Source organism: Falco cherrug, chromosome 12, assembly GCF_023634085.1.
Source record: "Falco cherrug isolate bFalChe1 chromosome 12, bFalChe1.pri, whole genome shotgun sequence".
In the NCBI taxonomy this organism is placed as follows: domain Eukaryota; kingdom Metazoa; phylum Chordata; class Aves; order Falconiformes; family Falconidae; genus Falco; species Falco cherrug.
This window is the reverse complement of record NC_073708.1, coordinates 7,037,453-7,055,176: the sequence shown is the minus strand read 5'-3', so window position 1 is coordinate 7,055,176 and position 17,724 is coordinate 7,037,453. Positions and strand designations below refer to the sequence as shown.

Below are 17,724 nucleotides of genomic sequence, written 5' to 3'. Positions count from 1 at the left end.
CTTGTAAATGCTATTTGTCTCTTAGAGTGGAAAAAGAGTTATCCTTTAAAAGAGCAGGTATTGTCTAGTACTTAGATACTTGGGCACTATTGTACCCCTTTACTGCTATTGTAAGAAAAGATGGCACTCCTTCAATGTCTCTAGAGCATCCTGTGAGTGTGTTGAGCTGAACTAACCAACACAAAGGCACTAAAAGGCTCAGACACAACGTCAGTGCAGGGCGCTGGGCAGCTGCCTCCAGATCCTGCTGCATCCTTCTGGCTGAGCCTGCAAAGGGTTACACCATAACGTCAGAAACCTTTGTTCCTGCTGGGATGCTCAGATCCTTCCCTTGCCTGAGCCTGTGGGGACAGGGACCAGTGAAGATCTCTTCATTTTATATTTCTCTGTCTGCAGAGTGCATAAATCCACCCTCTGCCTTCACAATCCAGATCTGTTGGAGGAAACACATTTCAGTGGTGCTGGTCAAACAGCCTTGGAGCCGTTCCTTTTGCGAATGGGGAAATTGGCCTCTGCCACTGCTGTACTGCTGTCTGGCCCAGTGTCACTCCAGAAAGTACAGGATGACTATGTCAACAGGCAGGCTGGGGGTGGGGGCTGATGTCCTTCCTTTGTTTCTCAAAAGTGAGAGTTGCCTTTGGCTTTCAAGCTTCAGAGCACGTGTTTCATCTCGAGCTATGTAGCCTTTCAGTATTTCTAGTTTGTCTCGGAATATACTTCTGGCTCATACAAATGTCTGTGTAAATCTATATAAATGAATATCTTGCATTAACTTGACCAAAACCAGCAATTACAGTACAGGCTCTGCTTGTATCTATAGCTTGGTCCCCTCTGCCTGGGCATTTGTGGATTTTCATATGGGTGATGTGACAGAAGTGATTGATTGCTTCCAGGGCTGACGATGCAATGCTCTGTGTTCCCCTCGTGAAAGCTCAGATTTCTGCAAGCTGCCTCACGCCGGGAGGGTGCAAACAGGCCACTCTCTTCACCCTTTGGTCTGCAGGCTTTGGGAGTCTGCAAGTTACTGCAGGGTCCCCAAAAAGGGGATGAGGAAAGGAAAGTCTGCTGGTGGTCTTGTGTTTGCCACCTCTGTGTCTGGTTTTCCATTAAAAAAAAAAAGCTCCACAAATCAAAACCTGTTGGAAGCCACTGTATTAGGGTTTTTTTGATTGAGCATATTATTTCATTCCATGCATATGTTAAAATGTACACAGTGAGTCATGAAATCACAGCTACTGGCAAGTATAAAACTTACTCAAAATTATGTTAAGCATTTTACATTTATTTCCACTCCCCTGACTGTCTTTACTACTCATTTCCAACTGTGATTATGGTTCAGTTATTAACTAACTCGTTATAGGTTAAATGAGTAATCTGCAAGGCCTTGTTTTAGATCACAGTGCTGTTTAATTATGACATTAATTATAGTGTGTTTGTTTTTATTTTTTTAATGTAATCCGGAAAATATTTTCCATGTCTTATGTTGTGTTTTTTAAGAGGAAATCATGTGATGAGGTTTAAAAGGACCAGAAAACTTTTTTTTTTTCAAATGTAGCCATTAATGGAATATTAACTAAACCGCCCCTGCAATATTTAAAACAAAACAAACCAACAACCAAGCCCCACATTATCCTGCGGAGTGTACTGCCATTTTTTACAGGACAGGTTGCTCAAATGGTACAGATCCTCAGTGGTCTCTTGAAAACGCTCCAGGTGCTGAGTCATGTGCACGCTCTCCCTGAGCTGCTACTGGGAGCCAAGAGGGATTGTTGAGAGAGGAATATTAAAATAGTCTGTTTATGACGGCCATTAATACGCCTGGTGCGGAGCGTACAGCAGCCTTGCATGAAAGGTGGCTTTGTAGCAGAGGCTGCCCTCAGCCAGGGTGTGTTTTTATCTTGTTCGGATGTCACTGGCCTCTGCCAGTCTGTGAAGAGTGGTGAGAAATGCTGAGCTCACGCATTTTAGCTGGGAAAGGAGGATTTTGCATCCTGCTTGAGCGTTTAACGTAGTGCCTAATTTTATAGATGGTAAAAAAATAATTCTTCTAGTAGCATCACCTCTGAAGGGTTAATACTATCCTGCCCTCCTGCTGCAGGTAGTGTGAAGTTCAGCTGAGCTGTAAAATCAGAAGGATACAGGTGGAAAATACCTTTGGAAGAGAACATTGTTTGTCCTCATTTCATGCTTCATTAGCCGATCTGCCAGAGGACACTCCTGCATTGTTCTGGGGTCAGGAGCCTCCTGCAGTGCTGGGGGAGAAGGGACATCTCCTCCCTGTCCAAGGGCTCTCATCTTCGGACCACCTGCATTTGGGGTGGAGAGCACCCTCCTCCCCTTGGCTTTCCTGGCACTGGCCTTAACTAGTAAAGGAAAAGACGGCAGCAATTATGGCACACACAATTAACGAGCTTCTAATCTCCAGCCTTGTGTGTAATTGCTGCTGTCAAATACAATTAGTGTCTGCCCAAGTTCCCTTCCCAGGGGGATGGCCAGGCTGTGGCACAGAGGGAGAGGAGGAGGGTGAGTATCTGAAACTTTAGGAGAGTTTACATTTTCTTGTTAGCTTCCTAATAATCCTCACTCCTCTCAATTTGTGTCCAGAAATGTTAATCCAAAGCATTAAGGGGACATGGTGGCCAGCAAAGCAGGCCTCGAGGTCTACTGTTGGGTTAACTGTGAAGTGTCTTCTATAAAATTTGTCACCTGAGACTGTACCAGCTTAATTACAATTCAATCAGCACACTTCAGGGATTTACTGGTACCTGATGTGAGCCTGATGGGGTTGCAGGATGTTGCTTGTCCTGTCATGGCAGCTGAGACTGGAGTTGCTGATCACCTCTCAGGTGTATTTTGGGGCGCTGGGACCTGGGCTAGGGTTTCTCCTGCCCAAGCAGACCTCTGTGGACATCCAGCACTTGCAGCTCCTCCAGACTGTCCAGTTCAGGAGCCTCAGTTGCACCCCAGAGCCCTTGCAGGCACCCTGCGAGGCCAAGGCAGATTTTGGTTGGTTCTTTGGTGGCTGCTGAAGGCTGCCACGTTCCTGTTGAGCAGGGTGTTTCACTGGTCTGCTGTTGTGTGTCTGCACCTTCCTGCAAAGTGGTACAGAGCAAGGTAATGTGTGGCCCTGGCGCTGAGTTCTGCGCAGGGCCATGCGGGGAAGCCAGGGAGCATGCTATGGAGAAACCCTCCTCTACAGCTCAGCCATTGCTCCAAGAAGGTGAATTATGCAAAACACATGTAGACTGAAATCTGTACTATGTATTTGCTGCTGTGGAAACACTTGAGAAGTTTTGATTGTAGTAATTTTGTTGGGTGTGTTTCTTGTCTCCATACCATAAAGCTGGATACAGCTGCTGCTCTGCCTCAAGTTGTGTCAGATTCAGAGGAGGAGAAAAACAGTACAGTAAGTAGCCTCTGAACATTGAATCTTAGAATCATTTAGGCTGGAAAAGACCTTTAAGATCATGGAGTCCAACCGTTAACCCAGGACTGCCAAGCCCACCGCTAACCCATGTCCCCAAGTGCTACATTACATACCTTTTTAAGTATGTCCAGGGGTCATCCAGTATCTCAGCCACCTCCCTGGGCAGCCTTGTTCCAGTGCTTGACCACCCTTTTGGTGAAGACATTTTTCCCAACACCCAGTCTAAGCCTCCCCTGGCACAGCTCGAGGCCTTTGACTTGTGTCCTATCACTTGTTACTTGGGGGAGGAGACAGACCCCCACCTTGCTGCAAGCTCCTTTCAGGTGGTTGTAGAGAGCGATAAGGTCCCCCCTGATCCTCCTTCTAATCTAAAGTAACTTCTTCCATGCGCTGCAGTGGCTCAGGTGTCAGATCCTGATGCATAGCTCATTTAAGTTGTCCCACGTTTCTGTTTCCAAGATGTGTGATGATGAAGAAATTGGATCTTGACCGTTTTAAGCCGTTAGCCAATGTAACTTCAAAGATAAGTATTTTGATTAGATGAACCTTTTTGCTAATGGCTTTCTCTTTTTCTTAAATATGTATTTATGTGAAGGTACTTAAAGGTTTTCGGTGTGGAGAAAAGCCAGAGTGAGATATGAGGGAACTGGGGGAGTTGATAGTTGTGCTGGGCAGCACAGCCACGTGCCGTGCCAAACAGCTCTTGCTGCTCTGTGTGTTGGGTGTGAAATTAGCCAGGCAGAGTTCTTGTTTTGCTCTGGATCAAGCTGGGGTGCCCTACATTTAACCAATGCCTAGGGTCTAGCTGTTCTTTTAACTCCAAGATCTGGGTTTGGTGTGTGTAGTGTTTTGGTGTTTTTTAAAGCTTCACTGAAACTTGTGCTGTTCCTGCTTTTTTGTAGTGTCTTTGTAGGACTTCTCTGTACCTTTCCTTCTGTCAGATTCATGAGTGCCTTGCCCTACATATAAAATAGCTGTGTGCCGTTCGGTCCCAGCTAATCACTGATGATTTTGCATGATGTTCACTTGCATCTCTATAACAAGTGCTGCAAAAATTCAAGAGGAGAAATGGATCATGCGGTGAGCATGGGAGACTTAAGACCAAAACAGAAGGTGAACTGAAAACTCTCACAAAGAAAACGTTTGTCTCTAATGGTTTATTGTTTCCATAATGCTTAGTATGATAAAGCTATCTTCTCTCTTGCCTTTATTTTTCGATCATGATTAGACTTTAATGTTGTTAAAGCTTATAAGTGAGTTTGAGCTACTGTCTTGTTGAAGAGAAGATGGAGCTGAAATTTTCAGTGAGGCATTGGACAGGGTTTTTTAATGTGTCTGTCATTATATGTTAACCTCTGAACTGGGACACGACGTCTGTTTTATGGCTGACAACAATTTAAAAGTATACATCTTGACATCATGGATAAAGGAAGAAGGGGGAGTGGAGAAAAAAAAGAATTAATGATGTTAGCAAATATTAGTCCCTGTATTTCCATTTTGCTCAGAAAGTGGTTGTCAGGCTTTGAGGCCGTCTGGAGCAGCATTGTCAGTGACAGCCAGTCGAGATGCGATTGTACCTTGAATCGAGCTGGTCTTTTATTGACAAATACAGTGCACTCGAGGCAGGGATGAGGATGCTCTGCTGTCTGTTCCAGGAGGAATGCGGCTTTTCTCCTGGCATTCCTGGTGACATTTGAGAAGGATAGTTATGGGCTTAGTGGAGTTCTCTGCACCAGTCTGTGAGTGCATCAGGAGTCAGGGGAGTTGAAAATGTCTCTTAATGAGTACGTATGCTGCATACTGAAGCACGTATTTGCCCATGATTTATGCTAGCTTTGGTCAACCACATCCACATACTAAAGTTAACTGTCAAGAATAGTACTGACTTTGGTATCAGCTTTAACTGTACACGAGCAACCAAGAATCAATGGGCAAGAATTAGGGGTAAATGAGAAATTCCAGTGCCTCTTAAGGCCTCTTAATACTTCTTTACCATCTCTTTCCAGGTCTCTTACGTGCTGCTGCCTGTGCTTTGGCACTTGAGCGCAATCCTCCACGGTTTCTTCCTGTGCTGTCACAAATTCCCATTTATTCACACAGTTTTTAACTGGCAGTTTGAAGGCAACCCCCTCACACTCATGGAACCCACAGTAATTTTTGTCTTTTCTATAGCATCTCTCTTGCATGGTCCTCACTGCGGATAATACTGCTGTCATCTCTGTTGGATTCAGATTGCAAATTATGGGAGCTTGGGATCATGCTATTTCTTAACTATCATTAGTTACATGTGTATCTGCAGTGCTTTTGGACAGCGCTGCCAGCAGTGAAAGAAATTGAGCTGGCTTAATTGAGAGCCACATAGTTAATTATTAGTGCCTCTTTTAACAGAGGAGAGAGAAAATTTGCAGTGTCAGTTTTTAATTTCATTGTGGTTTGCAGGGTAGTGTGGCTTTAAACTCACTGGTTGTTATCTGTGTATATGTAGCATTTGCTTTCCAGCCTTTTTCTGTTGTAGAAATGTCAAGAGATTTGAGAAGGAAAGTGCATCTGCACCCTACCGATCCCTTCAGCCAGTATGGGCAACGAATAAAAACAGTGGTTCCTGTTAGTGCAATAGCTGCGACGCGGTTTGGAAGGAGTAACTGCTTCTGTTCCACTTCTTTCATTACCCAGTTTGGTACATCGTGCTCAGATACTGTGTGCAAATCCCTGGCAGGCTGGGTAGTACAGATATTGGAAGTGGGCAGATGAGCTCATGGTGTATAGGCAAGTTGTCAGGGGCGGCTGGAAAGAAACTAGTCTGTATCTACGTCAAGGCAGAGTTAACGTTTTGGGGAAGAAGCATTCCTTGTAGCTGGACAGATTCCCCTTGGGAAGTCCAGTGGTGATGAATGGTGGAGCCATGATGCTGTCTTTCATGGCTCTGCAGAGTCGGGGCACACATTAAATTCCGAGAGGATAGCTGACACTTTCCTGTACATTTTTCATAAACTTGTTCTACGTATCGAAGACTGTGATGGAATAAGCTTGGTTCAGCATTCATAAATTGAATATTGAGTTACCTATTTCTTTGTGAAAGAGATGAGATAAAAGCTACTTGGACGAAGTAACCTGTGTATGGATTAAAAGCCAGAGAAGTTTTTTGCCTGAGCATTTTTGGGAAGCCTTTATCGCTAAGTTTCCCGATGACCTTATGCGTACTCAATCAACGTGATTAATCTTTGGTAGAAATTCATTGGTTGTGCAAAGAAGGTGAATTTAATCCAAGAAACCTTTTTTACAGTTTCTGCCTCTAGAAAGACAAAATGTATTTTCTCAAGTGTTGTTTCTGACTTTGAAGAAAAGCAACAACCAAAAACTGTAGTGGGAAGAGATGAAAGAACATAGATTAAAAATGCTTTGTAGTTTCTGATACTGGTTGAATGACCACTGTCCCTCAATATCGAAGGAGATAGACTAGTTGTGAATATAGCTTCCTTTCATAGAAGTAACTCCTGCATGTAGTAGGAGATGATCTGAAATTAATTTTCTTTATAAGTGGTGTGGAAATAATTGATGGACAGTAAGGTTCTCTGCTAAATAATGTTTTAAGAGGGGCATTGCACTGTAAAGACTCTGAAGCCCTTTTCCTTCAGGAAGGGAGAACTTTGTGTCACCTTTTCCTCTAAATTAGAGAAAGCCTACTTGCCATAAAATAGGTTTCAAAGCCAATTTCCTTTCCATTTTTTCTCATAAAGAAATATGTCTGTGATATCTGCAAACCCAAACATTACAGCTTTGAGCAGGTACAGGAGAGCTGAAAGGTGGAACTGGTTGGCTCAAACTGGGCAGAATGTAAAAAATAAATGTATTATGGAGAAACAGTAAATTGATTTAAAACAAAAGCAGTCTAGAGATCAGGAAGACAGACAAACGGAAACAAGTTTTATTAAAAAAATAATCTAGTATCTTTGTAGGTAGAATTCTGATGAGGCAGCAATGCTTTTTGGTGTAATCAGCAATGTATTTCAGCTACTGAGAGACTACTAAAGGTTGGGACGGCTTTCCCTTTGCTTCTGATTTTGTTCACCCTGAGTGTGATAATCTCTCATCACGGAAGGCTGCAGAACTGTCCACTGACAACAGCACGTTGCAATTAATGGGCTGGTTTTATAAAGAATTCCTGCAGGGAATTGCAAACCAGTTTTGACTGTTTACCTGAAGACCAAGAAACTAGATGCCCTAGAAGAGTTAGGGCTGCCGGTGCCCTGCACCCCCTAATAGGGTCAGGCTTTCAGACAGCATGCACTTAACCCTTTCTGAAAGTCTGGCATCCATGTAAAGTCAGCCAGTTGGACATACCAAACTGCAGGATGTTTTTTTGAAAAGGTAGGCCTGAGGCTCCGTATCGATCAATCATTATTCTAATTGTTCATTTCTATTATGGTGGGAATCATTCGGAATCCTAGAGTTCCTGGGAGTAAATCATTTGGAAATGCTGCCCATTATAAAATTTAATTTTAAATCTATATTAAATAGATTTATAAAGGCAAGCTTTGCAATCTAGTAACATAACACTATGCTACCTCACAGAGGCTCAGCTTTTGGGTCCTAAGGGGCCACGGCTGGGAGTGCTGCAGAGGCCGTGCTTTGGCTGGTCGTGAGCGGGACAGCAGGACTGCCAAGCCTACCTTTCAGGTGACCTTCTGGGCCACCTTCAGAGGAGCATTGACCCGGTTTGCTGAGAGATCTATCCAGCTGCTCGGGATGGAGCAGGGTCGTGGGGTACCATCTGCCGTGAAGATGAGGCTTTCAGAGGGCTGATCCCATCTCTGGGGCAGGGGAAGGGGTGGGAGGTGGCAGAGGGGTGGCACAGGCTGGAATGGAATGGGAAACAGGATGCTGGACCAATCTTTCTTTTTCTTTCAGACAACAGAGAAGAGGGGAAAGGAAAGCAAAACTGCATTCGGAGGCCCAGTTGTCAGCTCATTATATCAAGAAGAAACAATCAGGTGATTATCTGTGCTGGACTTCAGTTAAAACCAGTGTTTTTCTAGTGTCATTTTGTTAAGATTTTTTTTTTTTAATATTGCACAAATGTGGTGGCAACTACAACAGGGTAATAAATGACAGGAAAGAACTTTTCAGGTTCATAATCATTTAAATCAATAACTGCCTGTATCATTGCCAGGTAGTAACCTTTCCCTAGCGCAAGATGTGGAGGAAGGGCAAGGCTTCCCATTTTTCAGTTATATGGCTACAAAAAGGTAATATTGGATATTTTTAATAGAAAGCTATTCAGACAGTACCTTTTTCAAATAGTTATTTCTTTACCAATACATTCATTAAGGATTGTTCAGTGAAGGTTTTAATGTTGGACAATGTTTGCCTTCAGGGAGAGTTTGTACCTTATATCAAATTAATTTCTTTCTAGCTTCTGCAGTAGACATAGCAGAATCGCATTTACTGAACTAGAATGGCTGCTATTTAAAAACTGTCAAGGTGCTAGTAGTAAGTGACATTAGCTACTGAATAAGGACAGCTGGGTTTTTTTGTTTGCTTGGCTTTTTACTGTTCTAGACTACTAATCATGGGTATAATATTAACTCCAATACCTAAATGATTGCCCGGAGGATCTTTCAGCATACAGCATCATATTTTTAGTTAAAATGAACAGTCAGGGAAGACTAAATTTTTGAGCAGTGTTTGCTGTCATGTTACAGTCACTCATTTATGTGTGTGTGATCCCATTTGTTTTTTTGAATGTCTTACATCATTTTAGCCCCAGGAAATTAAAAGATAAACACTGATTTCTCTACGTATAGCTTCCCAGGCTTGCTGAGAACTTTCCCAAAGTGTTAAAACTCTAACAGCATTTCTTTGGCTTTTTGTCACAAACTAATGAAAAATAAATCTTGAGCAGGTGGCTCCAAACCCTTTGCAAGGAGCTCAGGTAGAAATTGATATGGCTGTTCTGCCTAAGCAAATAGGGTGGCAGTTTTCTGCATGGCAGTAATGCGGACACTTCCCTCAGTGTTGCAGTCTGCTTCATAGCGAGATGGAACAGCTGGCGAGGAGTTGCCTTCTCTGCCTTATGTGGAGAGCCAACACGTCTTTAACTTGCCCCTGGATCTTGACCAGAGTTGGTCAGGTATGACCTTGGTTTAACACACTGTTTGGGGAATTATAAATAGCACTTCTGCTAGCCACAAGCTCCTTTTTCTTCCCTGCTCTGTCAGTGTAGGTCTCGGCCAACATCCTTGATCTCATTTTGACCTTGTGGTTAAATCCTGTTTGAGCTTTTGTTTTAGGAGTGGAACATATGAGTGCTGCCCAGTGTTGGTTGTTAAGTATGAGCTATGTTTAGTCTTACAGTGCTTATAGAGTCTCGGCTATCCCAAGCCTGTGACCCTTCCTGGACACAAAATACAGCACAACATAAAGGAAAAGAGAGTTTGTTCTTGTTGTCTTGACTAGTCTAAATCTTCTTGTCATATTTTTGTTTTATTTCCATGAGAACATGACTTGTGCAGGACTTGAAGATAAGTACAGTTTCAAATAGTTTTTTCCCCCCAACATACCATGAGAAACATACGTGTTGCATGTTTAGTATGATACCATTGTAGTCTTTATGAATGAGAGTGTAAGCAGATGTAGTCTCTGACACAGCTAGAATAGGGTGATTCTGCTGAAAGTGAGTTAAATGAAGTCTCCTGACTCAGCTGGCAGAATGGAAACTCACGTTAGCACAGGTTGACTTGCAGGCATCGGTGCCTTCAGCTGCAGGGTAGGAAGTGAGTGTCATAATCTCACTCACATGCAGGTTGTACAGCTTCAACTTTCTTGGTGCAGTTGCCCATGTATTCTGGCTTTTGTCTACTTTCATTCTCTTACTGGAACAGGGAATAAATGTTTGCAAGTTTAGGCACATCCCTAATGGTGATAATAATAAAAACATAGTCCTCATCAGCAAAATTGCACTGGTACCAAATTTGCAAGCAGATGAGCCAAAGGAGGGTGGCTCTGGACATTCACGTTGGCATCCGAGTTTATCTAGAGCGCGGAGTGAAATGGTTTGGTAGATACCACTCGCCTGAGAAGGGTGACACTTCTGAGGCTGAGAGTGGTTACTTACAAGAACATAAGGTTAGCATTCAGTAACACTTCAGTGCACTTGTAAATAGAATGTAGTCTTAAAAAAATAATGCATTTTCTGTAGGGGAAGAAAATGTTTAAGGGGAAAGAAAATAGCTTGAGCCAGCATAAATTTAAATACATTGATAGTTACAGGTAAGTCCCGTGCTGTAAGTTCAGTGTCTTACGTGTATGCTACCTCAAAACCTAAGATCTGAAAAAAGAAACTTTGATGCAGACTATTTTATTGACTCCGTTGTTTATGGTGGGCCTACTGAAGCTTTACAGTAAGCTTGCAACGATTGGAATATAAATGAAACCACTTTAGTCTCTGTTTCCCAGGGCTGTTGATAGGATAAATATTTTCTAGTTACAGGATCATATTAAGGCACTCAGAATAAGCAAAAAAACCCCTTATTTTGTGTACTAAAAACTAAAGCTGGAGTCCTGGATTCTGACAGACTGCTGAAAGCAATTTCTCAGCAGGCATTACTCTGCCAAATACAGCCTACTGCATGCCCTTTAGGATTCCGCTGATGCAAAGGCAGGAAAAGGCTGTCTAATTTATCTGGAGCTCGCCATCGTCACGACCTCGCCTTGCACCAGGAGATAGACGAGAATGCAAGTGCGGATTTTTGAAGGTTCACCTAAGCAGGTTCGCTTATTTTATTCTTACCAGCAGCTTTTGAACAGTTTATCAAACGGTTAACATTCTCCAGGCTGCTGCCATGTAATAGGAAGATGAGAGCTCTTGTTTTAAATAGTGCACACCACTAGTTTACCATCAGCAGTAAACTACCAAGCAAAGCAGCAATGCCATTGCTTTCAAACTGGGTGTCTTAAAATTATGCATGAATAATGCTTACATTGCTTTTGTGGAATAAAATGCTTGGGTTTTAGGGTACAAATCTGTAAATATTGGTAACTGTACTTTGTCCATACCCTCCCCTAAAGTCAGCTGGATCAGAAGTAGGAGGAACTGGGGTGGTGCAAGGGCTGATTTTGCCTTATCGCTAATTATCTCAAATGTTTCTGCTTTGAGAACAAGACAGAAAAATGGTCAGTCTGACTCACAGAAGTATGTTGCACTGATTCCAAATAAATTCAAGAGCATCCACAGAAACAGGTTATGCTGATCTAATTAAATCAATTTAGAAAGAGATTCAGTTAAATCAGTGCAATTTGTGTGTTCATAGATCAATCCTCAAATCAGGAGAAGGTCTCTTGAGCTAATGAGGTGTAGCAGTTATTTACTTTGGGGTGCTGGGCACTGGTCATCAATTAGGAGTCATTAATAAACCCTGGCAATAAAGAGCTCAAGTGCCCCCAGTGACTAATGGGGAGCAGTTGCAGAATGTATTAGCGTAGTGCTCTGCCTCTGTGTTTCTCTGCAAATCACTTATCTCACTTCGGGCATTACATAAAAATAACGCATGCTGATGATTGAGGATGGGACTTGGAGGTTCCCTGGGATGGAAGGATTTAGAAATTGTCTGTGATTTCAGGCTGGGTATAGTGGTGGGGTTTTTTACTGCTACATAAAGCTTTATGTCTCTTTTCTGGTCTTATTACAAGAACAAAAGCAGTAGTAGTTGAGCTCTTTCATGATCAAATAGCTATAATTACAGTTTCACAAACCTGGGAAATGAGCAGTGAGATGAGGTTGACTGATGTGTCACCAATATAAATCTACTCTGAGACACAAACTGAGAGAGATGCCAAAAATACCATAGCATTGGAAAATCAACTTTGAAGTTATTTTTCAGGCAGTTTTTTTTCACGTGGGGGTGCGGGGGAGGCAGTTTCTAAGCGTTTCCAGCAAACGAAAGCATTGACTTGGCAGGTGGAGAATGCGAAATAACGTTGCCAAACATCCGTGTCCCTTTCCACTTCCACTGGAGGAGCCCTCCTGCTTCCACACAGCCTCGGCATGTTGGCATGGGAATGACATCCACGAGTCAGCACGGAGGCTTCTGCCATCCCAAGGGATTGCTGAAGAAGCCCTTTTCTGGGAGAAACTTCCACCCTTTCCCATAATGCTTGGGAGCAACCCCAGTCACCAGTGGGGCTCTGTTTTGGATCGGGGTGCAGAGAAGGCATCCCTTGTATTCAGGAGCCTGCCTGATGCCATGTAATCTATCAGAATTGTATTAATCCCACTAACGCAGCCGCCATCTGGACCTGCTGCTGGGCCGGCTTGCGCGAGCCCCCGTGATGGATGGCCTCGGGAATTGATTAGTTGTTGTGCGAGACAAATGAACTGTTTTGGCAGAAAATACCAGAGGTCGCTGCGTGTGGTCAGGCACAAAGGCTGCTGAATTTTAAAGAGCTGCTTCCAGCATCCATTGCAAGGATACCGCTTCAGAGCGCTGATGGCTTTTGAGACGAGCCCAGCGCTCCCGAGCACAGTTGTGGTTTTGTTCTCTCCCTCCAGTCCTGCTTTTGGGAACTCCAGCACTGGAAATGAGTGCAAAGCTGCAGAGATGTGGGAGCTGGCATCCTTGCCATGTTGGGAATTACGGGCCCGTGCCGGTATCATGCGTGCATTTGGGTGGCCGCGCCGCAGATGTCTGTCACTCGTGTGGATGCTGGGCTGTGCAGTCCCTGCGGAAGAGCTTTCCCAGTGGTGCGGAGCCTGAGCAGCCCGCAGCGTGCTCAGCCATGGCGTGTCTCAAACAAAACACCTGTGAGTCCAGGCAGCTGGGGTTTGGGTTTTTTTTTCAGGTCAGTGTTGTTTAGAAATGGATGCTCTTTTGGTGCTGTTTAGCCGGCAAGTCTCTGACTTCCAAGATGATTGCCAAGTTTATTGCTTCCCCCGCTTTTTATTGTCCCCGGAGTGGTGACCCTTGGGGCTTTGCTTTGTTGTGCAAAGGGCCATCTTTGCCAAGGCCCACTTTACCTTTGGGAGAGCGCATCCTTCGGTGACGGTTCCTATTTGGGGGTTTTCAGGGCCGCCTCCTCTCCAGCGCTGCCGCTAATCTACCAAAGTGCGTGCGGCGGCGCGGTGACGGGTGGGGAATTGGATGACACATGTCTCGCTATGTCCCGGCAGCTCTCGGAGGACAGCATGCGAGTGTGGCAGCAAGTGGGCAACACTTCCCCTGGGATGGCCTGCCGGTTCAAAATAAACTTGAGTTATGGATTTATTCAGCTTGTAAAACCTCAGCTGGCATAAATAATTGAGAAAGCAAAGATTTGTCTGTGGTGCATACCTTAGGGACCCGCTCCTGCCTCCCTCCCTCCCACCACCCTTTCTTATGAAAATGATCCCAGTTGCACTGATAGATAATAACAACACCAAGCAATTAAAAGCTATGGGTGGCTGGAGAGAGGAGAAAAGGTTCAGTTAATGAGCTTTTCCTCTTCCTGTGCCCAGGAGAGCCTCAGAAGTGACGAGGCGATTAAAGCGAAGAGATAATTATAGATTATGTGAAAATGGGTCCCTTGGGGGCCGAGGGCCTTGACATAAACAGTAAGTGTTGCGAGTGTCTCTCAGCTCCCCGCACGCTGCCTGCTCCGCTCCGCCGCGCTCCTGCTCGCTTAGCAGCGCCGTGCCAAGCAGACGGGCGAAGCCACCTGTTAGCGGCACCCAGGGCCGCTCTGCTGCGGGGCCACTGGGACATGGCTTGGACCAGCCCCGGGAAAAGGGGAGAGGATGCCCAAAGTAGCACCCGATCGCAGCCCTCTTCCCAGAGCTCTGTGCTGGAGGTAACCTGCGAGGGGGGAGGAAGGGGACAGGGCAAACCTGGAGGATGCTCTCTGCGCGAGGGTAGAATGTCTGAATTTCAAGTCTTTTTTTGTGCCCTTTGTCATGGCAGTTCTCAGTGTCTGCTTAGAAAGCAAGGAGCCTTACAGCACTCCAGGTAAGAAGGAAGTGAAGCCTGATTAACTGGCAGCAGATCTTTTCCATCAGCTGTTTAAAAACTGTTGGCTCAACACGTGTGTTGGACAGCATATGAAGAAGGCTTGTGAAGCCTTCCAAGCTTGGGGAGAGGTGGCTTCATTTAAGTTCTTCCACATCCTTTTATTCAAGGATGGAGAAAGCTGCCCATGTGTTACCTGCAGGCAACAGATACGCTTCAGCTCAACGTTAAATCAGAATTAGCATCTCTTGCTGGGAATGGGGGAGAGCAGATGAAAATACCTTTGGGGGCTGAACATGTGTCAGCAAGGGAGAAGAGAAACCCTTCTGGCCATCCTCAGAAAATAGATGTAAACACGTTCACTGCCTTTACTGACAGTCAGGTGGTTGCTGGCTTGAAGACTCTTTTTTAGCTCGACAAAAAGAGCCAGTGCTTCTATGTCACACAATCTGACATGAAAACAAAACTGCATCTGAGTCTTCCTTGTAGCAACAGGTTTTAAATAATTGTGCGTATCTCCATGAGACTGCGTTTCATGGTCTTTCACATCTGAAGATGCCTTAAGTGCTGTATTTTTACGTAAACTGAGATTTTTCTGAAAACTGATAGAAATGCTTTGGGTCATGTACCGCCACCACCACCCAACATTACCTGAGCAGTGTCTTTGCAGTCTTACTTACTTTTGCATTTCTGATGTGCTTCTGTCTGGGTTTAGATTGTTTCTACTGGTTTCTGGGCCTTGCTGTGGACTCTTACTAGTTTTATGCGGAGTGCAAATTCCTGCTAGGAACCAGTTTGATATAAACACTGCATCCTTTTTGTTTTCTTGTAGCTACTGCAGTGGAGGGATTATTCAATATGTACACAAACACATGTGAAATAAAGGGGAAATAAAAACCAACTGAGCTCCAAGGCTTTCAGGCTGTGTTTTGTATTTGTCCTGTGTGGGTTTGAATGCAGAGTCAGCAAATAAGAATAACTTGTCTTGATTCCATTCACACCATTCAAGTGGAGCTTTTTCCCCAATATTGGTCCCTCCAAAAATCTGGTTTTAACTCCTTTGAGTTCTTTTCTCAGTTTCCCTTCTTGGTTTTTGGCACGCAACTAGATCAAATTGTTTTAAATGTCTGGAGTGCGGCTCTGCATGGCTATTTTGTTTGCAGGTGGAATGTCTTCATTACAACTGCATGGGCTTTCCTCAAATTATTCAGAAAAGGGCTTATTTCTCTTTGTTAATATTTATAGAACAGTTGGAGATAATACAGGCTAAATATTTTTTTAAAGGGGCATTGGGAGTAGAGGAATGGTTTAAAGCTTGAGAAATAAATGCAGAGCTGAAAGATGAAATTTCCCAAAACCTTCTCTTAAGGTGGGGAAATTGCTATTCTGGATTAATTCCATTGTGGAGACTTCTGGAAGGAAAGTGGCTTTTTGGAAGGGGGATATATAGAGTATTTGCAGAGGTGGCTATTCCAGAAAAGCTAAATCATATCCAAATAGCTGTGTCAGGTCGTTTCCCCTTTACAGACTATAATTTCCTTGGGAAAAGACGGTAAAGGTCTTGTCTGGAAGCTGCAGTGGGAAGATGGCCTGGGTTTGGTACGTCAGCGTTAACATGTCATCTCTCCGCCGGTTCAGGCCCTGCAGCATGCTCCCCGTGGGGCACAGTCAGTTGCTTTATCGCTGCCGTGTACCTTCTGACACCTCCAGTGCTGCCGAGCGAGGTTGGCAGGGCTGAGCCACCCAGGCTCTGCAGCACGTGGAAGTGCCAGTGCCCAAGCTGACCGGGTGGCATCACTGCTGGGGATGGAGGGCACAGCCAGAGCTCCTGGTTGTGACATGGCAAAGCAGCCGAGAGTAACTGAGGATGGTTGTGGGCTCCTCTAGCGGGGAGAGGCTAGGCTCTGCTCTGATGTTAACAGGAGAGTGATCTGTAATAAATGAAGTGCGTGACTGTGCAATGGGAAAAAAGCTGCTGGAACCAAGTTACTGTACAGTGTTGTCTGAAAAGCAGCTTCACCCAAAGGACTGCTTTCAGCAGCCCAGGGTGTGTTTGAGAGGTTGGACTAACAAGGTAGGACTGGAGGGACTTCCCAGCATATCAAATCAGCCCTTGTTAGTAGGGGCAGGCACGTCTCATGACCTCCATCATGAATCTGTCAAGCTCCATCTCGAGCAATATAAGCTTTTGCCTTTTCTAATCCTACCATGAGATTCTTTTTTTCTCCAGAATTCAAAGTAATTGCATCTAAAGCATGCGGTGATCTGTTTCCCAGGAGCTTGTGTGTAGTGAGTGGACAAGACCTCCAACAAATAAGTTCATGAGAACTGGTTAAGAAACTGGAAGACCCCTGTAATGTGCCTAGGCCTAAACATGGAGTGTGAAATCTTGTGCAGCAGCCAGCTCTTCACTAGAAAGGTGCAACTCTTGTCTGAAAGGACTGTTTGCATACCAAGAATAGGGGTGATATGCAGGACAATGGTGCTACTAATGGAGCAAGGTGAGAGAGATCAGAGGAGGTGACTTCTTTGGAGAAAGCAGCATTCCACTCAGCTGGACTGACTCTTGACTTGAGCTGAGTATCAGCACTTTTTCCCATCTTTTGCTGGCACTGAGGAAGGAAACAGATGCTTGAGGTCTGAGGAATTAGAGTGTAACTGTAAGCTAGATGCAGAACAATGAAAGATGAAGTCAAAGCTGTGTCATGGAGCTCTGCCTGTCCTGATGGGAGCGGGGGATGTCATCTTGGTGACATAGGTATTTTCTTTTTTGGGGGACTGCAGGTCAAACAGCCTAACTTTCTCTTTGCAACCTGTTGCTCAGAAATGCAAATAATGTTTAGACTTTACTTTTGCTTGGTCTGATGCTTTTCAGCTTGTGAGGTTCAGGAGTGGTGCAAATGAATAGGAGGGGAGTACTGCTGCCTTTTAGCACCAGGGGATGGGTTCTCAGTGCCCCATTGCATTGCAGAAGCTGTTCTGTCCTGCCCAAAAGACTCACAGCAGAGCGACCTCCCTACTGGGTCTGACCTGCTCCAGCAACTTCCCATTTTGATGAGGAATTTCCTTTGAGGCTGTCAGGTCTGAGTCCTGCTGAACTTCCAGACTGTCTTAAGCTAAGGTGATTGAAAACTGAGGATGTTGTGAGAGCCAGCTACTTTGTGTTTAACTCCTGCGAAGCTGCCAAGTCCCATAATAATGCTGATGGATTCATTTGAACCACCATTTTCATCTGGAAACTAGAGAGGGTAGTATGTGGGTTTACTTCCAGAAAACTAATGACCTCTCTACTTCTTCCTAGCAACACAGTTCTATCAGTGT

At 44.5% G+C, this 17,724-nt stretch overlaps 1 protein-coding gene across 6 annotated transcripts in view; it reads left to right on the top strand.

Moving 5' to 3' along the window:
* Positions 1 to 17,724, top strand: part of ACBD6 (acyl-CoA binding domain containing 6) — an 87,986-nt gene that overhangs the window by 18,335 nt on the left and 51,927 nt on the right. For all 6 annotated transcript variants that reach the window (XM_055724824.1, XM_055724821.1, XM_055724825.1 and 3 more), the window contains exon 4: positions 8,336 to 8,418. In XM_055724824.1, coding sequence (XP_055580799.1) covers positions 8,336 to 8,418 — 83 coding nt within the window. The remainder of the gene's footprint in view (positions 1 to 8,335; positions 8,419 to 17,724) is intronic.